Source organism: Acanthochromis polyacanthus, chromosome 20 (assembly GCF_021347895.1).
Source record: "Acanthochromis polyacanthus isolate Apoly-LR-REF ecotype Palm Island chromosome 20, KAUST_Apoly_ChrSc, whole genome shotgun sequence".
Classification (NCBI taxonomy): Eukaryota; Metazoa; Chordata; class Actinopteri; family Pomacentridae; genus Acanthochromis; species Acanthochromis polyacanthus.
Window position 1 is genome coordinate 32213553 of NC_067132.1, and position 22403 is coordinate 32235955.

The 22403-nt window shown below is 42.9% G+C and overlaps 2 protein-coding genes across 3 annotated transcripts in view; both read left to right on the forward strand.

Annotated features, from left to right (window-relative positions):
- LOC110960940 (receptor-type tyrosine-protein phosphatase mu-like) overlaps window positions 1-9017 on the forward strand; it is a 139848-nt gene extending 130831 nt beyond the window's left edge. Inside the window, 11 exon segments of the mRNA XM_051940769.1 lie at window positions 315-412; window positions 1440-1556; window positions 1815-1969; window positions 2067-2202; window positions 2354-2503; window positions 3308-3481; window positions 3775-3906; window positions 4242-4367; window positions 5508-5671; window positions 5867-6002; window positions 6298-9017. Coding sequence (XP_051796729.1) covers window positions 315-412; window positions 1440-1556; window positions 1815-1969; window positions 2067-2202; window positions 2354-2503; window positions 3308-3481; window positions 3775-3906; window positions 4242-4367; window positions 5508-5671; window positions 5867-6002; window positions 6298-6351 — 1442 coding nt within the window. The 3' untranslated portion in view covers window positions 6352-9017.
- A 1209-nt stretch (window positions 9018-10226) lies between these two features.
- On the forward strand, window positions 10227-22224 carry LOC110960938 (endothelial zinc finger protein induced by tumor necrosis factor alpha-like). 2 transcript variants are annotated; one of them, XM_022208357.2, is made up of 4 exons: window positions 10227-10393; window positions 10938-11139; window positions 18552-18902; window positions 20272-22224. In XM_022208357.2, the coding sequence occupies exons 2-4, from the start codon at window positions 10944-10946 to the stop codon at window positions 21699-21701; spliced, it is 1977 nt and encodes a 658-aa protein (XP_022064049.1). In that variant the 5' UTR covers window positions 10227-10393; window positions 10938-10943; the 3' UTR covers window positions 21702-22224. The 2 variants fall into 2 exon arrangements, with proteins under 2 accessions (XP_022064049.1, XP_051796730.1); XM_051940770.1 differs by lacking the exon at window positions 10938-11139.
- Window positions 22225-22403: the final 179 nt, after the last annotated feature.

Genomic DNA, 22403 nt, shown 5'->3' on the forward strand with positions numbered 1-22403 from the left:
TAAACCTCTGGATCAGGGTTCTACTGGACCATCCCAGTCCATGGCTGTCCTTTATTTAAACTATGTAACATTACCGGCTCTGACCACTCCACACTGACACTTACATCTGCACCCAGAAATGCAGGTAGAAACACCTGAACACACTGTGTGTGTGTGTGTGTGTGTGTGTGTGTGTGTGTGTGTGTGTGTGTGTGTGTGTGTGTGTGTGTGTTCTCGCTGTAAAACACTTGAGGACAGGAATGGATTAGCATGAACTAATTAGCTCATCAAAACACAAACTGTCAACAGCGATTAAAGTGTGTGTGTGTTTTCAGGGCCCATGCAGGAGACGGTGTACGATTTCTGGCGAATGGTATGGCAGGAAAACACTGCTGCCATCGTCATGGTAACCAACCTGGTGGAGGTGGGGCGGGTAGGTACACACACACACACACACACACACACACACACACACACACACACACACACACACACACACACACACACATGTCTGGTTCTTATATCCCCATGGGGACTTACCATTGACTCCCATTCATATCTAACCCCTAACCCTAACCCTCTTGTCAGATTTATTCAATTCAATTCAGCACACACACACACACTCACACTCACACACACTCACACACATACACACACACACACACACACACACACACACACACACACACACTGATACTTACTGCCTCTATAATGTTATTTGTTGTCCCCCTCCTCACCTTGTTGGTTGCCGTGGAGACACTGTGATTAGCTCAGCAGTAATTAGCTGTTAACGAGGAGGGAGGGGTGGAGCCTCTAATGAGATTTTAATATCAGCTACTATTTGTGTTTGACCTCGTTAATTTCTGCTGAAGGATCACACAACTGTGTGTGTGTTGTTTTAGTTAGTTTATGGTTAGCTTTCAGTTAGCTTTTAGTTAGTTTATGGTTAGCTTTTAGTTAGTTTTTAGTTAGTTTATGGTTAGCTTTCAGTTAGCTTTTAGTTAGTTTATGGTTAGCTTTTAGTTAGTTTTTAGTTAGTTTATGGTTAATTGATGTTAATGTTTAGTTAGTTGATGGTTACTTTGTGGTTACTTTACGGTTGTTTATGTTTAGTTAATGGCTAGTTTTTAGTTACTTTTTGGTTAGTTTATGGTTAGTTTTTAGTTGGTTTATGTTTAATTAATGATTAGTTTTTAGTTAGTTTATGGTTAGTATTTAGTGAATTTATGGCTCCATTATGGTTAGGGTTAGGGTTAGCTTTTAGTTTATGGTTAGTTTTTAGTTAGTTTGTGGTTAATTTTTAGTCAGTTTATGGTTAATTTTTAGTTAGTTTTCACTTAGTTTATGGTTAGTTTTTCATTCGTTTTTAGTAAGTTTATGGTTAGTTTTCACTTGTTTTATGGTCCATAATTGTCACAGTGAATGTTTGTGTCCTCAGTCATGAAATTTTGTGTGTGCAGGTGAAGTGTTGTAAGTACTGGCCAGACGACACTGAGATTTACGGGGACATGAAGGTGACGCTGATTGAAACTCAGCTCCTGTCAGAATACGTGATCCGGACATTTGCCATGGAGAAGGTACAACACATAAACCATGCCTGGGAAAGTATCTTTAGGAGTACTTGCCCTGTGGTAATAACTCCTCAGCAGCTACTAGTCCCTTTACTCACCAGGAATGTAAAAACCAGGAACAACATGTTTCTTCAGATGTTCTGGTTTGGAACAAACTTCCAGATGTTTAGTTTCCATACAGTCCAGCTGAAAACTACAGAATCTGCTGCACACATTGTCTCTCTGGAGACTCTGGATGTTAACTGTGATGTTCTCTGGTGTCAGAGGGGTGTGGCAGAGATCAGGGAGATCCGACAGTTTCATTTCACCGGTTGGCCCGATCACGGAGTGCCGCTTCACGCCACTGGCCTGCTGGGATTCATCCGTCGCGTGAAGGCAAAGACTCCGCCCACCGCTGGCCCCACCGTCGTCCACTGCAGGTTCATGGTCAACACCTACACCCCACATCTGCCTCAGGCTGTTGTTGTGCTGCTTCAGGTGCACGTAACACAATGTTTGTGTGTCTGTGTGTGTCAGTGCGGGGGCGGGGCGGACAGGTTGTTTCATCGTTATCGATATCATGCTGGACATGGCGGAGAGAGAAGGTGTGGTCGACATCTACAACTGTGTGAGAGAGCTGAGAGCACGAAGGGTTAACATGGTGCAGACAGAGGTACACAACAGACTCACTACAGACTCACTACAGACCCACAACACACACAACAGACCCACAACACACACTACATATACACTACGGACTCACAACAGACACACACACACGCGCCCCTTCCATCTCTGTCACTAATGCCCCTCCCCCTCTCCAGGAGCAGTATGTCTTCATCCATGACGCCATCTTGGAGGCGTGTCTGTGCGGCGACACAGCGATTCCAGCCAATCAGTTGCGGTCGGTTTATTATGAGATGAACCGATTGGATCCTCAGACCAACTCCAGTCAGATCAAAGAGGAGTTCAGGGTAACGTATTGATCTGATTACTGCTGATCACTAAAATCATCTGTAGGCAGCCGATCTCCAAACATCCATCAGGCTTCTTCTCGTGTTCTTTAGTTTCATCTGGAAGTTTAGTTCTGAGCAGCAGCCAGGTTTAGTTCTGGTCCTCCGTCCATAGAGGTTGATGTTGTGAAGGTTCCTTCACACTGTCTGAGCTTCACACTAACTCTGGTTTCCATGGAGAACCTCTGAACCAAGTCTGAAGCAGCTGATGTCTGTTTTTACAGCTGGATGGAGAAAGTAGTTCACTGTCTGTGGAGTCATTTTAGGAGCTCTGATTAGTGGAACTATGACTCCTTCTATACCTCCTGATTAGTGGTACTATGACTCCTTCTAGACCTCCTGATTAGTGGAACTATGACTCCTTCTAGACCTCTTGATTAGTGGTACTATGACTCCTTCTAGACCTCCTGATTAGTGGAACTATGACTCCTTCTAGACCTCCTGATTAGTGGAACTATGACTCCTTCTAGACCTCCTGATTAGTGGTACTATGACTCCTTCTAGACCTCCTGATTAGTGGAACTATGACTCCTTCTAGACCTCCTGATTAGTGGAACTATGACTCCTTCTAGACCTCCTGATTAGTGGTACTATGACTCCTTCTAGACCTCCTGATTAGTGGAACTATGACTCCTTCTATATCTGCAGCTCTGATTAGTTATACTGTTAGTATATTGTAATATAGTATAGTATTGTATTATATTGGTTCTGTATTGGTTCCATATCGATACTAGTATTGATCAATGCGTCTCTGTTTCTGATCAGACATTGAATATGGTGACGCCCACTCTGCGAGTGGAGGATTGCAGCATCGCTCTGTTGCCTAGAAACCACGAGAAGAACCGTTGCATGGACGTTCTGCCTCCGGACCGCTGCCTGCCATTCCTCATCACCATCGATGGCGAGAGCTCCAACTACATCAACGCTGCGCTCATGGATGTATGTAACACACCTGTCAGACCATGTGATCAGTCCAGATGTTTACATATACAAAACAGCACGAAAAACACACCGTTGTTCGCCGTCCTGCTTTGATGTGTTCTTTAACTGCAGTTCCTGCGAGGGTTCTTCTGTCTCAGAACATCGGAACCTTCTGCTCCATCACCTCTGATTTACTTCACACTTGCTTAACATATTATCCACATGTAAAATGGAAGTTTGTCTCCACAAATTCAAACATTTTGACCACATGTTTGCCTGTGTGACATCATATGTGGTGTGTCACTCTGCAGAGCTACAAGCAGCCGTCAGCGTTCATTGTTACCCAGCATCCTTTGCCAAACACGGTCAAAGATTTCTGGCGTCTGGTCCTCGATTACCACTGTACCTCTATCGTCATGCTAAATGATGTGGACCCCGCACAGGTATGTAAACAAACACAGACACAGACACAGACACACACACACACACACACACACACACACACACACACACACACACCTGTTAGCTGCAGTAAATGTTCCAGAGTTTGTCAAAATATCTCATGACTCAGTTATTAATTAATTAGAATCCGTCATTGAATCATTGATCAGTTATTGATTAGTATCACTTATTGATTAGAATCAGCCCTTGATTAGGTTCAGTTATTTATTGTAATCATTGACTGTGTATCTGAAGCAGCTCTGAGGGAAGCATAAAATTGATCTGTGGACCAAATGATTGATGATCAGAGATCAATAACCCCCTGTCCCTGTGTCAGCTGTGTCCTCAGTACTGGCCGGAGAACGGCCTCCATCGCCTCGGGTCGCTGCAGGTCGAGTTCGTGTCTGCAGATCTGGAGGAGGATGTCATCAGCCGCATCTTCAGGATCTACAATACAGCCAGGGTGGGTTTGATTTCTGCTCCTTCACGTCTGCAGCACACAGCGATGAACAACCTGAAAACAGCAGGGCTTTGCTTCTGCAGGTTCTCAGACAGACTGACGATCAGCTGCAGTGTTTACTGAGAGTTTGTTTGATTTTGACCCCTTTGTGCCAAAGGTATTCAGGGCACATTTGATTTCTGCCTGATTGTCTTCTGCTGCGCTGGTGTTTGATCCAAACCTCCACTTTCTGTCCTGTTTCACCAGATTTAGCTCAGAGCGTGTTTGATTTAAGTCTCTTCACCTCCCTGTCAGGCGCACTTTAAGTTTCAGTGCATTTGATTTGTGCCTCATTTCCTCCCAGCATCTCACCAAATATCGACCACGTTTAATCCAGACTCTTGTCTCCACCTGCCTCACTGTGACAGGTTGAATGTAGCTTTCAGTGCGTTTGATTTAAAACCTTTCTCCTCCCTGCCGGCTCACATTAATGTCCTCCCATCTCATTCTGTCTCCTGATTCCTTCATTTCTCCTACAGTCCTTCTCATTCTCTTTTCTCCTTTCCTTATCTCATTCTCCTTCCCTTTTTTCCTTCCTTAGTCTCCTTCCCTTGTCTCCTTCCCTTGTTTCCTTCTCTTGTCTCCTTCTCTTGTTTCCTTCCCTTGTCTCCTTCCCTTGTCTCCTTCACTTGTTTCCTTCCTTTGTCTCCTTCCCTTGTCTCCTTCCCTTGTTTCCTTCCTTTGTCTCTCCTCATGTCTCTTGCCCTTGTCTCCTGCTCATGTTTCCTTTCCTTGTCTCCTTCCCTTGTTTCCTTCCTTTGTCTCGTCCCCTTGTCTCCTGCTCTTGTTTCCTTCCCTTGTTTCCTTCCTTTGTCTCCTTTCCTTGTCTCCTTCCCTTGTTTCCTTCCTTTGTCTCCTCCCCTTGTCTCCTTCCCTTGTCTCCTTCCATTGTTTCCTTCCTTTGTCTCCTCACCTTGACTCTTTCCCTTGTCTCCTGCCCTTGTTTCCTTCCCTTGTTTCCTTCCTTTGTCTCCTTCCCTTGTCTCCTCCTGCCTCGTTATCGCCTCTCATTTATCCAGGGTGTGGTTGTTTTTTGATTCATTTCCTCCTTCCCTGATGATGGGATGACTTTGTTTTCCTCACCCTGTCCTCCTGTGCCTCCAGCCCCAGGATGGGTACCGCATGGTGCAGCAGTTCCAGTTCCTGGGCTGGCCAATGTACCGCGACACGCCCGTCTCCAAACGCTCCTTCCTCAAACTGGTTCACCAGGTGGACAAATGGCAGGACGAGTACGATGGCGGCGAGGGACGCACTGTAGTCCACTGCCTGTAAGTACTCACAATACTGCAATACACGTAGCACTACTGCTTACAGGCAGTAGTTGAAGGTGCAGATACTACAGTACTACTTCAGTGGCATTTTTTCTCCATCTGGTGGTCAGAACGTGGAATCACTGATTTGATTTTCTTTATAACTGCCCCTCCTTGCTGCCCTCCTTGCTGCCCTCCTTGTTGCCCCTGCAGTAATGGTGGGGGTCGTAGTGGGGTGTTCTGCAGCATCAGTATCGTGTGTGAGATGTTGAGGCAGCAGCGTCAGGTGGACGTCTTTCACTCCGTTAAAACTCTGAGGAACAACAAACCAAACATGGTGGACCTGCTGGTAAACAATTTTTTGATTTTATTTCATTTTATTTTATTTTATATTGTGTTGGATCATTTTATTTCATTTTATTTTATATTATTTTATGTTGTCCCTGCCTTTGCCCGAGTCAGCTGGGATAGGCTCCAGCACCTCCCGCAACCCTAGTGAGAATAAAGCGGTGGATAGAGAATGGATGGATGAATTATTTTATGTTGTGTTATGTCATTTTATTTCATTTTATTTTACATTGTGTTGTATCATTTTATTTCATTTTTACATGACGTTACAGAACAATCTGTTGTTGTTTTAACAGGATCAATATAAGTTCTGCTATGAAGTCGCTCTGGAGTATCTGAACTCTGCTTAGATTTACCTTCATCACCTCCTGGAGGAGGAGGAGAATGAAGAGGAGGAGGATGAAGAGGAGGAGGATGAAGAAGAGGAGGAGGAGGACTACTGACTGACTGAGGAAGAGGAGGTGGAGGAAGATGTTTGCACTGCCCTGATGGACTCTCAGCGTTTCTCACCTCATGTTGTTATTTTGTCTTGTTGTTTTTATGTTTATTGTCGTATTGAAACTGAAGCAACCAAAACTCTGTCAGAGTGAATCAGTGATCAGTCAGTGATCAATCAGTGATCAATTTTCCTGATCAGACCTGAGTTCTGTCTCCAGGTGTTCATTCTGTACCTGTCAAATTAAGCCCCGCTCCCTTCTCATAAACAGGAAGTCAGATATTCAGAAACTAAAACCTTCATAGAGTTCTGAAGTGTCCTGATGATCTGAAGAGATCATCTGCTCTATATGGTTCTAGAGGATCAATGAGTTTATCAATTATCAATGAGAACCTCTGGACATCATCTGATTTAAAGGGTTCTAGAGGATCAGTCAGTTTATTATCAACAATAACCAGTTCAACCTGTGGCTTATTGATCAGTTCTGTAACCAGTGAGGCTGATTTTGATTGGTCATGACATCACTGTGACATCAGAGCTCAGGATCATGTTTAATCAATCACTGACATCATTAATCGATTAATTGATAAGTAGCTGAAGGCTTCACTCAGCCGCCAACAATTTTCAGATTTTTCTGATTTCACGCAGGCAGAAAAATGCCAAAACTTTCTAAATCTGTTGAGCTCCTCATGCTTTTAACATTCTGAAGGTTCTGGACCATCCATTGGTGTTTAAATGGGTCAGAACATTTTAACGTTCTGAAGGTTCTGGACCATCCGTTGATGTTTAAACGGATCACAACTGTTCAAGACCGAAGCCTCAACAGAACCGCCATGAAGTCTGGTTGGTGGAGAACATCTCAGACACTTCGAGGAACCAAAAGAACCAAACAATGGAACAGCAACAGTTTAAAATCCGCTGAATCAACTCAAGGATGACTTACTGCTGTCTGTTCCTCAGCTTTCTGCTGGAAGCTTGGATGTTTCCATGGCAATGGCGCCAAGAGATTCTGTCGATGAGGACAATGAAATTCGGTCAAAAGCACGAGAAAAGATTTTTTGAGTTGAGACTGTTTCATGTGTTTCATAGAAGTGTCTAAATTTTCTAAAGAGTCGTCGTCCTTCTGTCTTCTTGGCTGGTGGAGACGGGTCCAAGCCCGGTCCCCGTCGGGTCCATTTGTTCTGTCAGCAGCTGGATGAAGCTGATTGGCTGTCAGCTGTTAATAATGTACATAGAGCAGGAGGAAGCAGGAAGAAGAGTATTTATTCATTCAGTTGTTCTTGATGTTGTCGTTGTCGTTCTTGTGAACCACACAGAGAGAGACAATCATGGTGGACAGTTCTACTGTTCCACACACAGAACCACAGTTAGACCATGTTTGATGTAACCCTGCTGACATATGGCTCTGGTCTAATTTAACCCTGGTTACAGCCTGAGTTGATCCAATCTTTGTAACATGCAGCTCTGGGTTGATAAACATCTCAGACACATGGCTCCTGGTCGGCGTAACCCTGCTGCTCTATGGATCTATGGATGTTCTGTGGATATTCTATGGATCTATGGGTGTTCTATGGATCTATGGATGTTCTATGGATCTATGGATGATCTATGGATAGTCTATGGATCTATGGGTGTTCTATGGATAGTCTATGGATCTATGGATGTTCTGTGGATATTCTATGGATCTATGGGTGTTCTATGGATCTATGGGTGTTCTATGGATCTATGGATGTTCTATGGATCTATGGATGATCTGTGGATATTCTATGGATCTATGGGTGTTCTATGGATAGTCTATGGATCTATGGATGTTCTGTGGATATTCTATGGATCTATGGGTGTTCTATGGATCTATGGATGTTCTATGGATCTATGGATGATCTATGGATATTCTATGGATCTATGGATGTTCTATGGATCTATGGATGATCTGTGGATATTCTATGGATCTATGGGTGTTCTATGGATAGTCTATGGATCTATGGATGTTCTGTGGATATTCTATGGATCTATGGGTGTTCTATGGATCTATGGATGTTCTATGGATCTATGGATGATCTATGGATATTCTATGGATCTATGGATGTTCTATGGATCTATGGATGATCTGTGGATATTCTATGGATCTATGGGTGTTCTATGGATCTATGGGTGTTCTATGGATCTATGGATGTTCTATGGATCTATGGATGATCTGTGGATATTCTATGGATCTATGGGTGTTCTATGGATCTATGGATGTTCTATGGATCTATGGATGATCTATGGATAGTCTATGGATCTATGGGTGTTCTATGGATAGTCTATGGATCTATGGATGTTCTGTGGATATTACATGGATCTATGGATTTTCTGTGGATCTATGGAGGTTCTATGACTCTATAGATATTCCATGGATGTTCTATGGATCTATGGGTGTTTTATGGATGTTCTATGGCTGTTCTATGGCTAGCTGTGGTGTTGACTGAACCCTGTTGGTGCATGGCTGTGGTGCTGATGAGAACATTATTGTAATGAAAGCTTTTATTTATGTTGTATGATTCCAAAATACTACAAATAAAAATATCTATACACACTGCAGCCCAACTTCTGTTTTTCACGGACAGCCAATCAGATCACAGCATGGTGGCCACATGGTGGCGCAGCAGCGTGGAGATCTGTATGGAGCCACCGTAGTAATGGTCTCTGCCAGCAGGAGGTGACAACGACATGTGGTTGACAGTTGTGTTTGTACAACTAATGAACTAAAACTTTCCTCAGTCTGTCTACAGAAAAAAATATAACTTTTTAATGAACTAACACACTTTTATATTCGATCCAGTTCTAATAATGTGCATTATTTACATTTGTATGTACAGTAATATTCAGTTATATTAATACTTCCATCACGGCAAATAAAATGGGAGAAATCAGAACTAAAATATTCTAATAATTAGTCACGTTAGACTGAATATAAAAGCAGCTGCAGTTCGTATTGCTGCCACTGGAGGTCAACCTGCATTGGAGCCTGCATTAGAAGAAGAGTGGGGCCTGCTATTCAGCCGTAGTTAGTGTTAAAAATTTGAAATCTGAGGCAAGACAAGATATTATATGTGAAATTGGTCAAGTTAGTTATAGGCTATGGAGACAAGGCAAGCAAGTTATTATTTTGTGGGTTCCGGCACACATAGGAGTGGATGGAAATGAGTTAGCAGACAAGTATGCAAAAAGAGGGGCTGCTAAAGATGTAATTGACTTTCCCATGAAGTATAGTAGATCTGAAGTTAAAACAATAGTTAAAGAACGAATGAAGAAGAAATGGCAGAGACAATGGGATACCTGCTTGAAAGGTCGCTTTTACTATTCCATTCAAAGAAGTGTAGAGGGGAATTTAGGAGAACAGGGCTGTTTAGGCCGGAAAGAGGAGGATGTCTTGTCACGATTAAGACTCGGGCACACAGGGCTGAATAGCACTCTGAGAATTATTGGAAAACATAATACAGGGGAATGTGAATGCTGTAGAGTGGAGGAGAATGTTGAACACGTATTGATTTATTGCCCCAAGTTTCAGCAGCAGAGAAGAGTATTCAAGAGGAAAATCTGTGATAGTAAAATTAAATTCGAGGTCAGGGAAATTTTGAGTAATTTATCTTTGAAACATGTTGCGAGAGCATTGCTTTTATTTATGGAAAGAACAGGTTTAAGAGAGAGGGTTTAAGGACTGCCTTCCTGCCCCACACTCCATTCCAGAAGGTGGCGGTAATGCACCTAAAGTTGCGTGCCAACTGCCATTAAACAAAAAGAAGAAGAAGAAGAAGATTCAGCCGTAGAAGAAGAGTGGGACCTGCTATTCAGCCGTAGAAGAAGACGTGTGTCCGCCGCGGCCTGGTGTTCCGTTCTGTTTTCTGTTTGCAGTTCGGGCTTCGCTGGCAGTTAAAGTTTTTTATTCGACAGTAAACCGTCCGGACCGGCTGCAGGTAAACCTCCACCTTTGTTCCGTCCGACCGTTTGGTGCCAGTTAGCATCCAGCTAACGTTAGCACCTAGCTAACGTTAGCACAGAGAGTTAAAGTCTTTATTTATTGTCACGGAGCTGAAGGTCAGGATTTAAACAGAACCGTTCTCTGAAGTTGTAGTTACAAGTTGGTGATCCAGTTCGTGGTTCTGCTGCTGCTTCGGTCTGTTCAGGTTCCTTCAGTGCTATTAAGTTCTAAGTAGAACCAGGAGAGTTCTGTGCTCAGACTGGTCTATCAATAAATCCCCTTCAGACGGTCTGGAACACAGAGCCAGTCTCACCTTTATTGTTTATTTATTCACACACCGACATGGCAGGCTATCATAGCTTTAATCATTGTCTGGTCTGATTAGTTTCTCTCTAGTTTGTTTTGGCTCTGAAACGACAGAAAGTAATGAACTGTGTTTGAATGTGAGGTTAGAAAGTGGAAGAAGTAATTTTTGTTGCTGCTCAGGAGGAAACCTGAGCCTCAGAAGATGAACTCTCAGGTGTCTCTGCTGGTCTCAGGTGGACATGGAGCCTCCTGGACTCCTGCTGGAGGATGGGGGTGAGGAGGGAAGGTGGAGGGAGGTGGGCTGCCAGTGGGAGAGTCCTGGGGAAGAGGAGGTGAGGAGGAAGGAGGTGGGCTGTCAGAGCGACCTGGCCGAAAGGAGAGACGCCGGCGTCCAGGTGGACCTGCTGACTCAGCAGCTCAGCTGGAGACACTCAGGTGAGATGATCAGGTGACCGATGAGGCTTCACACCCTCCGAACACCTGCCCCAAGTTTGGTATCTGAAAAATAAATGATCAGAAAGTCTCCAAAATTCACCCTGAAACCGGAAAAACGGAAAGAACGAGCAGATGGTCAACATCTAGAGAGTTTCAGGTTGAACTGCAGGCAGTGTTTCCTCAGAGAGACTGAAATAAATGCAGCAGAAGCAGAGAAGAGAAGATCTAGTAGATGGAGATCCATCCAGCATGGAGGAACATCTACAGATGAGCAGAGTAGAGAGGAAACCACATGAGTTCAGAGTTTAACATCTGAGGAGACTACTGCATGTCAGGACTTTATCAGGAAGTGATTCTGTGTTTATGGATTGTGGAAATGCTCAACCCGCAGAACCGGGTGAGATCCAGGTCCCAGCTGTGGTTCTTTTTATTATTATTTTTTATTTAGCCTTTATTTCTACAGGTAATCTCACTGAGACACTGAGTCTGACTCTAAGAGAGACCTGTCCTCAAATAACATTACAAGACAACATTGATCACTGACAAACAACACTAAGGGACCTGAACTAGACAATATAACACAACACTGAGCTCCAGGCAGACAGGGTCATGACTAAACACAATATAGACATTAAAGTGGATGTGCGAAGCGCCAAGCAGTGAAGTTAAAATGTTTGTTTGTTTCATTCATTTGTAAAATAAAAAAAATGTTTCATGTAAATACAAACAGTCACCGAACAAGAATGAAAGGAGCAGAAAGAAGAGAAGTCTCATCACGTCTGCCCCTTTATCCCCAGAAATCAGTTACAAAAAAGTGAACTTAAAAACAAAGAATAAAAGCATGAATATATATATATATATATATATATATATATGCACGCATATACATATACGTACACACACACGCCTATAGTACAATAAAATAAAATAGCTGCTGGCCAACACAGACAGTGACATACCATTTAGTTCTTCAGTTACAATTAAATTAGTACTTTTCACAACAACAAAATATGACAATCAAATGAAACTAATATATTTCCTTACATTTCTTTAGCATACTGGATTTAATTAATCTTATAAAATGTGGTGCTTGACTTAGATTAAACTGATTCCTTTTACAGACACACAACGGTCCATCATTTTAGTCCTAAACCTTGGCTTTTTTAAAGATCTCTGATCCTTTTAAGTTATACTTGCTTTCTCTTTTTCCAAATCTTTTCTGGATTTTAACTGGCAGTGTATTTTTGTGGGCTTTCAGCGTAATTTGCAGAATACTGTAATCTACTAGCCTAGCCGCGCTAGACAACCCACGGCAACGAATTTAATTCTCTGCCAGGGTGGGTCTAGTTACCCTCCATAAGGCTCGAGGCTGGATTCTCCTAAAACTGGCCGGACCAATCACCATGAAGTGTAGAGTCAGAAGGCGGGCGTAACGAAGTGACGACAGAGGCGTGACGATTCTGACAGAAACAACCGGAAACAACTAGCCTAGCAGCGCTAGACAACCCACGGCAACGAATTTAACATGTCTGTAATATACTTGAGCTTCATCCATTGACTGTATAAATAAGGCTTCACCGAACTACCGCATCCTCTGATTTCCGGCGCTCTAGGAACTACGTCAGCCTATTCGTTGCCCTGATTGGTTGTATACCTACCCAATTTCTGCAGAGTGATTTGATAGACAACCTTTTAGCCCGCCTCCCTCCCTGTCGAGAGTTCCTAGACCCTTGCGTCTTCAAAGCATGGGTCTAGGGCGACTAGGCTAGTAATCTACTAATTCTGACAAAATGTAAAAACACTAAGAGCAAGAACAGGTCCCAAAGGATGGTATTTCAGTTGTGTTTAAAAGATGTTTGAAGTCCTCCAGAGGAATCAGTGGTACATCTTCAGACTCTGCTGTAGTGAGTTCCAGGCTGAAGGAGCCGAGTTAGAAAAAGCTGTCTGAGCTCTGTGTGGACTGAGGGGACAGTGAAAGTAATGAAGTCCTGGGAACGTAGACTATGAACTGTTTACGTGACATGTAGGAGGATGAATATGTGCAGACCTGCCAACCTGTACGCATTTTGCATAGCAGGTACGCAATCTGACATCAAAGTACGCTGGTACGCTCCGCCTCATTAAACTACTCTAAAAGCTGCAGACATCTGTGAGTGCTGTTAGAAATGTGGACGTGCAATACTCATGCATGATGCAGCAGTGTAGTGGTGCAATTTCAACCAGTCATCATAGAGTAGCGGAGAATAACGAATCTGCAGAACCCTTGTTGGCCCGCTCTCTCCCCGTGCCCCCACCCACAGCAGCTGGCAGTTTAAATGGTAAAATGGTGTGTGTGTTTGTGTGTGCATGCGTGAGTGTACGTGTGTCTTTTGGCAAATATGTACTGTTAATAACGTTACTTTCACGTTGAAAATACGACGTCATATCAGGGAAATAAGCGCCGAGAGTTTTTTATTTTTTTCCTATTGATGTGAGTGAGTGATAGAATAAAGTAGAAAAACTACTTTAGTAGAAAAACTGCTGAGAGCAAGTTCTGTTCAAGTTCTGGGTGATGACTGCAAGTGAAGCTGTAGTTAAAAGAGCATTAAAAAAAAAGCATCAACAAAATTGAAATAATGTACCTTGGTTTGTTAACAGCTGTATGTTTTGAAAGTGTTTTTGTTCCATTGAAAAGCTGTTGCTGATACAGTACAGAATGTACATGGCTTAGAAGGACATGTTATATGAAAAAATGGTTAAAATGTCCATATTTAGTTTAATAAATGTATGTTAGTCATAAATGTCATTTTAGTGTTGTTTTTTATCGATAGTAAATGGGGAAGTAACTGCGTGCAAAGAAGTAGTCTGCAAAAAAGCCGCGCGACACAAGTGGTTGGCAGGTCTGTATGTGGGCAGCAGACCAAGGATGGATTAGTAAGTGAAATGATTCCAGTGAAGACAGTGATGACCAGTTAACCAGGGAGTACAAAGTGCAGTGGTGTGTGAGAGGTTTACAGTCCGTTATAAATCTAAGAGCTCCATGATAAGCAGCATCCAACAGTCAGAGAGAGTGAGTTGGACATTTACATTTTTTTAAAAATTTAATTTATTTGCACCATAAGTTAGAAACAGTTACATTAGCATTAAAAAATGCAAGAAAGTGCTGGAGAGGTGAAAAAAACCAAAGTGGGCTTATCCAAGATACCTCCCCAATATTAATCAGTAATACAAATATAGAAAGAAAAAGAAATACAATTTAATAAAATGAATAAAACTCAAATAACTCAACAACAATAAAAAAAACAAGCAGCTGAATTAATTATGAATGAAAATAGAAAGAAGCTTTGGGATCTTGATGTATTAAATATGACTTTAGTCTGAACTTAAAATTGGTCAGAGATGTAGATGTTTTTGTTAAATGATAATATGAATTCCAAATTAATGCACCTCTGTAAGTAAAAGAAAATGACATTGTGAAGTACAGCAAAAGGGAGAATGAAGTTTAATGGCATATCTTGTATTGTGCAAATGAATCTGAGAGTTGATTGTTAAAAAATATGTAAAAGATTCTGGGCACAATTGTGATAAATGAATATATTTATAAATAAATATACAAGTTTGAAGGGTATTAACCCTTAGGGCCCTAGAGGGGTTTAGGTCCGGTTTTGACTAATTCTGATCTTACCTTTATATTTCACCTTAAAAGCTGTTGATCTTGCTTTGCTTGGTATCTTTTTTTCAGCACAACCTCACCTGTGTGATTCTATGATTTATTTAGACATTTTGATATAATGTATGGACACACTTGACCTAAAAATAGCAGAAAAAATACAAAATCCGAGTAGAAAAAAAAGTTTGATTTTTTTTGCTGTGGACACCATAAACATGTGTAATGAATCTTTTTCAGAACTTATAATGTAAATATAAATTGTTTGTCATAAAATAATGTACACATTTAGCAGTTAACACAGTTATATACCACTATTTGCACTAAAATGGAGGAATTTTTTAGGCGTTTTTGTACAACTATTTACAAAATCATAAGGAGTCACAATAAAATTTTACATAAATGAATTTGTACCGTTCCAAAAAGCTTTTTCTGTCCACCACAATCTATACAATGACAAAAACAATAGAAACAGTCTTTAGGACCATGGGGAGAATCCAGAGTCCTGGTGTTCTCCATTGCTAGAATATGTTTATTATGAATGTTATTATTATTGTTGTTTTTTAATTATTATTATTTTATTTTTATTGTAATTATTATTATTATTATTTTTAATTATTATTATTATTAGTAGCAGTAATATATTACATCTGAAACTAAATATTCATTTTCTGTGCATCTTTGGTGTCCAGCAGAGAGTGATCTGTGGCCAAAGCCAGTGAAGGACGTGCTGCTCTCCCAAAGAGTTATAACTATCACCTGACTAAAAAAAAATAAAAAAAATGATAGAAAGTTCCAAATCCACACTTTGGCCATCTCTCCTCTGTGTATTTCTAGAACATTCCACTCTCTTACTATGAACACAGAGACTGGGGGCGTGTCTGGGGGCGTGTCTGTGCGGCCGCTCCCTGTCAGAGCGTCTCTGTCACTCAGCTCCAAGTTTCTCAGTCGCCTTTGGGGAAATCCAGTTCACGTTTTTACTCCAGAGAACACCAGGTTTGTGAAAATCTGGTCCACATTTTCCTTCCTACACCAAGCATCACTCCAAAGGTCTGTGTTTCTCCCCAGATGCTTTCAGCAGAGAGGACTCTCCGCTGAGTCCAAAGTTCAAAGTTTCGCTGCGCATAAAAGACGCTGGAAATAGCTCCGGTGAAGTTCGGTAAAAAAAAATGTGGCGTTTATTATTGATCATATCTCTGGTTTTACTTGGCCGATCAACATGATTCAAAAACTGGTAGAAAGTTCAAAATCTGTACTTTCAGCACACGTTTAAAGGGAGACTCGCCGACGCTTCATTTTCCTGCTTTGTTTTGATTACCGCGGCGCAACAAGAAAACGCTCCAGAGCGTCTTTCGGGTGGCAAGGGTTAATATCGTATATGGACAATAAGTTCAGCTTTTTAAATAGAGGGGCAGATGGAGATAAATAATTAGAAGAGGTGGCTAGCCTAACAAATTTCTTTTGAGTAATGAATATTTTCTGCAAATTTGTAGGGTATGTACTTGCCCAAATAATATTACAGTACCTAAGATGTGGATATATTAAACTGTAATACAATGTATGAAGAGTATTCTTAGTAATGAAACCATTAATTTTCCTGATGATGCCAATAGATTTCATCACTTTGTTATTAATGAGCTTAATATGCTCCGTCCATGACAACCTCTCATCAATCAAAACCCCCAAGAATTTGGTGGAAGAGACCTGGATTAAATCGTTCCCTCCAATGGAAATCTTGGCCTTGGATGTACAGTATTTTTTGTTTTTACCTGAGAAAATAATATAATTAGATTTTTTTTATATTTAGTGTTAACTTGTTTATCTGAAACCAATCTGAAAATATTCCTATTCCAGAATTAGCTTCTCTAATTAGCAAATCAAAATTCTTGTTAGTCAGAATCAAGGTTGTATCATCAGCAAAAAGTATCGGTAGCATGGTAGAAGAGACAAAAGCCAAGTCGTTTATGTACACAAGGAACAATAATGGGCCAAGTATGGAGCCCTGAGGGACACCATATGTTAATTGAGCTCCAGAGCATGGCCGTAGCCAGGTATGAGGTCAGCGAGGTCCGGACCTCACCTATTTTTTCCGAGTTTTTTTTTTCGCCAAATATGCCCAACTGAATAAAACATTAAAACATAAACTCATAAAAACTTGAAACCTCTCTGTGAAACGTGCTTGTAAATTGTAAATTGTGGTAAACATCCATGGGCTTTGTGTTCTGTTTGTGCCTGTGTGCGTGTTGCGGTGAAAAGCTGTTTGATCAGCTGATGCACGTACCCGCAAATGCGCCCTGTGACGCGCTTGGCAGCGGGCCAAGCCCCGTTCAAAAACTAGTGTTTTTATTATTAGCACTTTGTAGACCACATCCCCGCCCATCTACACCAAGGTGACCACAATATATATTTTTTTAGATAATTCGGCACTAGTTCGGCCTGTCAGATCATCTGATCAAAGAGTTTAATTACTTTTATCCACAGCGGAGAGCGCGTCCGGCGCTTTTTTTTTTTTTTTTTTTTGATGAGCGCCTGGCTCATCAGACAACATACAATGTATGTTGAAGATATTTCTAACCTTGCCAGTGACGACTTGTGTCTGTGAGAGGTCATTCTCAGCCATGCGAAGACTTAAGACATGGCTTAGATCTACCATGTCCAACGACAGACTGACAGGCCTGGCGATGATGCATGTGCATCAGAAAGTGGAGGTGAACCGGGAGAATATCTTTCGACGGTGGGATGCCTCTGGTCACAGGAGGATTCAGCTAGCCTTTGATGTAAAAAGTTGATTTGTTTTTTTGAAAAAATATACATTTTTGTTTGGAAAATGCTGATTTCACATCATTAAAAGATATTTAAACAACAAACATCTTGTGTGACTTGTAGCCTAAAAAAAATATATAAAAATAAATATTTTTAAAAAACATTGAAAAATTTTCGGCGCGCGCTTTGCGCGCGCATCATGGACCTCACCTATTCCAGAATCCTGGCTACGGCCCTGGTCTAGAGGATACATAACCATTAACATAAACAAATTGTTCGCGATTCGAAACATAACTGGCAAGCCAACTATATGATAAATCGTGAAATCCATATCAATGAAGTTTAGAAAGCAAACAATGTAAACAATATCTCCATAATCGACAACAGGCTAGAAGGCGGCAGCAACAAGCCGTTTCCTGGCATTAAAAGAAAAACAGGACTTGTTCCTGGAAAAGAAACCCAACTTTAATTTCAGTTTCTTTAAAAGATTTTCGATGTGGGTTTAAAACAGAGGCACCAGTCTAAGGTGTAACTGATGTGACTGAAGGTATTCAGACACAAGGCAGCAGTAAATGATTGTATCTTGAGCATTTTCCGTGGCAGCTCCAAAGCTTTGGAATGAGCTGCTGCTGCACATCAGACAGGCCTCCTCATTCTCTGATTTTAAAACCTTTCCTGAAACCCACCTCTTTTCGGTGGCATTTCACCCCGTGTAGGTCTGTTGTTCTCATGTGCATGTATATTTTTATCTGGGATGGGTTTCTGCTACGTTCATTCTGCAGCCCGGTGCGACTAAAATTCCAGCGCCGTACCTTTAATTTTTTTTTTAAATCGTCACAAATACTCCACCGTCACAGCAGTCCTGCACTGTGTCGGGTACTCGCGAGTACTAAGGTAAACTACAGATAACTGTGGCGCTCTCAGTATCTGCTCTTTGAAGCAGTTCCTGAACTGTGTTGCTGTTCTGGTGCTGCTCTGTCTAAACGGACCTGACTGTCTGCAGGTTCGTCTCCGATGCTGCTGCAGTGCTTCGCTGTCAGACCTGATGGACCAGACGGGGGCGCTCTGCTGCAGCACTGCACCACCAGCCAGACCAGGACCAGAACCAGAACTGTCCGACCTGCCTTAAAACCCTCAACAAAACCCACCCAGACCAGGACTCAGACCCGGAGGAGACCGCCTCCACAGAGCTCCACCAAACGAAGCCGGCGACAGCGCTGTGAGTCACCTGACCCTGACGTCCAACAGGAGGAAGAGGAAGAGGAGGAGGAGGAGGAGGAGGAGGAGGTGGAGGAGGAGGTGGTCGCTGTGGAGGAGGACTCGGGTGATCCTACCTGGACTCCACCTGAAGGAGGTGAGACCTGTGAAGTTCTGACCTGAAAAATTAGTGGGATCAGTGGAAAGTTTTCATTTAATTTGTTAATGGTTGTAGTTTAATTTGACTTAAATAAAATGTGTATTTTTCACATATTTTATATTTTAATAGCAGTTTGCTATTAATTCATTTGTCAGATGTCTGATTAGCAGGAATAGGGATATGTTCATTAGTATCTAACATCTTACATTCTCCTTCCTTTTATTTGAAATCTTCTGTTTTTGTTTGTTCATTTGTTTCTATCTACTGCTAGGACATTTTAAAGGGACCGATTAATATCTTGCTCTATTTTTTTTTAAATTATATTTTAAAGTTTTATTCTGTGACTCCACTACAAAAGCTTTGCAGGATTCACAGATCAATAGATTCCCAGCTCTTTTTAAGCCCTGCCTCCTAACAGCCCACTTTGCTCTGATTGGCCACATTCTGGAAGCCTGCACCCAGTGCTTGTGAGCATTTGCAGAAGTCTTTAAGGGGCTGAGTTTCCTCACAAGGATGGTCTGACATCCGTTATTGAGATTTTTAATCATAGATCCAACACTTATTTCTGTATGTGACACAAAAACAGGGAACAGCACAATATGTTTCTCCTTGAGTTGATCGATTGATGTCCACATGCATTGGTCTGACGCTCTGTATCGTTTCTGTAGTAAACCGAGGAACCCCAATGTTCCCAACGGAACACTTTCAAACACAAAATGTTCTTCATTTGTTGAACTCCGACCTGCACTGACAGTTATTGGTACAAATTTGTACCTTAGTTTACGTTTTTGTCTCTTATTCGTTTTTCAGATTTTATTAATTTATGTGGACGTGACGGTGCATATTAATGAACACACGATCTCTTAATAGTTTACAAAAGGTTGCATTGAATAATTCAATAATAATTCATCCGTTGTTCCACACATAAAGAAAAACACACAGACAGATAAAAAACAGTCTAAAACAAAGACGATGACCATTAGTACTGACTGGGTTTAACCGAGGGCTAGCCGTGTCTTCTGCTGTCTCTGAAAACTGACAGAGGTGGATCTTTCTCTGATAGCTGCAGGTAAAGTATTCCAGTTTGTATAACCTTCATTAGAAAAGGCATTCTGTGCTAAGGACTAAATTTTACTTCAGTGCCCCCTGGTGGTTGACCTCGTACTACCAATACCATTTTTCTTTTTTACTTTTTAATGATTTGAAATTGATATTTCTTTACGATTGCACAATGATGAAATGACTGCCTCTTTCTGTGAAACACCTTAATGGCTTTTTAAATAAAATTTCTGTTATTTTGACATAAACGAGCCTCTTTTTTTTCTTTAGCTCAGTTTTAACTCCCGATTCTCTGATGTCTCCACAGATGTCGAGTCGACTCCCTCGACTCTCGGAGACCTGCAGCTGGACTCCGAGTCCCAGCATGCACCTCTTTCTGCGGTGAAGCTGGAGCCCGACAGCACTGTGTGTGACGTTTGTGGTAAAGTGATGAAGAACAAGTCGAGCCTGGCCCGGCATTCCTTCATCCACACGGGAAAGAAGCCGTTTGCCTGCCACCTCTGCGACCTGCACTTCAACCGCCGTGACAACCTTCAGCACCATCTGAACCGGCTGCACCCCAACGGTGTGGCCAAGCTGGAGAAGCAGCGGGAGGTTCAGGCGTGGCTGTGCGCCGTCTGCGGGAAAACCTTCAGCTGCAGGTCGAGGCTGAAGACTCACGAGGTGATCCACTCTGGAGTCAAACCGCACCGCTGCGACCTCTGCCCCAAAGCCTACATGAGGACCAACGACCTCGAGCACCACAAGAAAATCGTCCACGTGGATGGTGCCACCGAGCCCCAGCGGCCGAGCTCGCTGCTCTGCGACTTCTGCGGCAAAGAGTTTAAATGCAGGTCACAGCTCGCCATCCACTTCCAGACCCACACTGGGGAACGGCCGCACCTCTGCGACATCTGCGGACGCAAGTTTGGCCGTCAGTACCAGCTTAAACGCCACAAGCTCATGGTTCATGCCAACCAGCTGAGCGGCGAGGAGAACCTGCCGCCTGATGCGCCGTTCGCCTGCAGCATCTGTGGGAAGCGACTGAAGTCTGAAGCGCTGCTCGCCGCTCACTACCGCATCCACACGGGCGACAAGCCGCACCGCTGTGGCATCTGTCTGCGCAGCTTCCAACGCGCCACCTGCCTGAAGCAGCACCACGTCCGAGTGCACCTGAAGGTGAAAGCCAACGATTCGCCGCACGCCACTGCACGCCAGAAGAGCGCCACAACAGCGAAGGCGTTCCCCTGCTCAGTCTGCGGCAAGGTCTTCAAATTCAGATCTCTGCTAGCGAGTCACTCCATGATCCACAGCGAGAGCCGACCGTTCGCCTGCGATTTCTGCAGCCGCAGCTTCCGGCGCCTCAGCCACCTGAAGAGGCACCGCGAGGTCGTCCACGCCAACGGAGCGCGCCTGCCGCAGAGCTTCATCTGCCACATCTGCGGCAAAGACAAGAAGTGCCGCTCGCAGCTCGCCAGACACGTCATCATCCACACTGGGGAGCGGCCGTTCGCCTGTGACCTCTGCGGCGCCCGCTTCAACCGCCACGGCAATCTGCAGCAGCACAAGACGCGCATGCACTGCGTGGAAAAGCCGTCAGACCAGGAGGCCCCGCCCATTTTGTTTGACGACGACTTGGCGGCTGCTCTGACGTACAAGCAGGAGGAGACTGTGGTGGCCGTCGATGGCACGGCCGAACAGCTGGACGCCATGGCAACGGAAGAGATGGACGCCGATCAGCAGCTGGACGCCACCTGAAATAAAACTGATGTGAGCACGGTCAGTGTCTTTCTGGACCTGTAAGTGATGATGTCACACGATCTGTGTGAGTTCTGGTGGAACCTTCTGGATGGTTCCAATAAGAGAGATGATTGGACCGTGGACTGATCGATTGGACCGTGGACTGATCGATTGGACCGTGGACTGATCGATTGGACCGTGGACTGATCAGAGTTCCTTCAACTCAGCTGAACCTTTACATCGTCCTGAGCTTTCAGTCGTATCACATGGTTTTCTACAGCACAGATCAATTGGTTGTTTTATTGGTGACGGACAGAAACAACAGACTAGAGTGATTGTTAGTTGATTGATCCTTGAATTAATCAGTCACATGCCAATATATTTGAGAGCTGTTTCCATGGTGACCGGAACTCCTGTGAGTGTTCCGGTTAATCAGGTTAAACGACTGGGTTGAGTTAACGGGCTAATTGGGTTCAATGTTTGGTTTGAAATGTGACAGGAGAGAGAAACATCCATTAAAGGAACATGGAAGGATCTTAAACTGGAGTCTGGAGTTTAACTGGAGTTTCACGGATTTAAAACACAGAATACGGTCACACTTTTACACTTTTTTTCTCTGTTTTAATTAAATGACAAACCGGACAAAAGGAGTTCTTCAGCCATCGTTAAAGCCTAAAACTGCAGTCTAAAGTCCTGTCAGTCAGAGATCAATAGGTATCA

Coding starts and splice junctions, on each gene's coding strand:
- LOC110960938 (XM_022208357.2), top strand. CDS start 10,944: ATGGAGCCTCCTGGACTCCTGCTGGAGGATGGGGGTGAGGAGGGAAGG. Junction 11,140..18,551: donor GCTCAGCTGGAGACACTCAG/GTGAGATGATCA, acceptor GACTGTCTGCAG/GTTCGTCTCCGATGCTGCTG. Junction 18,903..20,271: donor CTGGACTCCACCTGAAGGAG/GTGAGACCTGTG, acceptor ATGTCTCCACAG/ATGTCGAGTCGACTCCCTCG.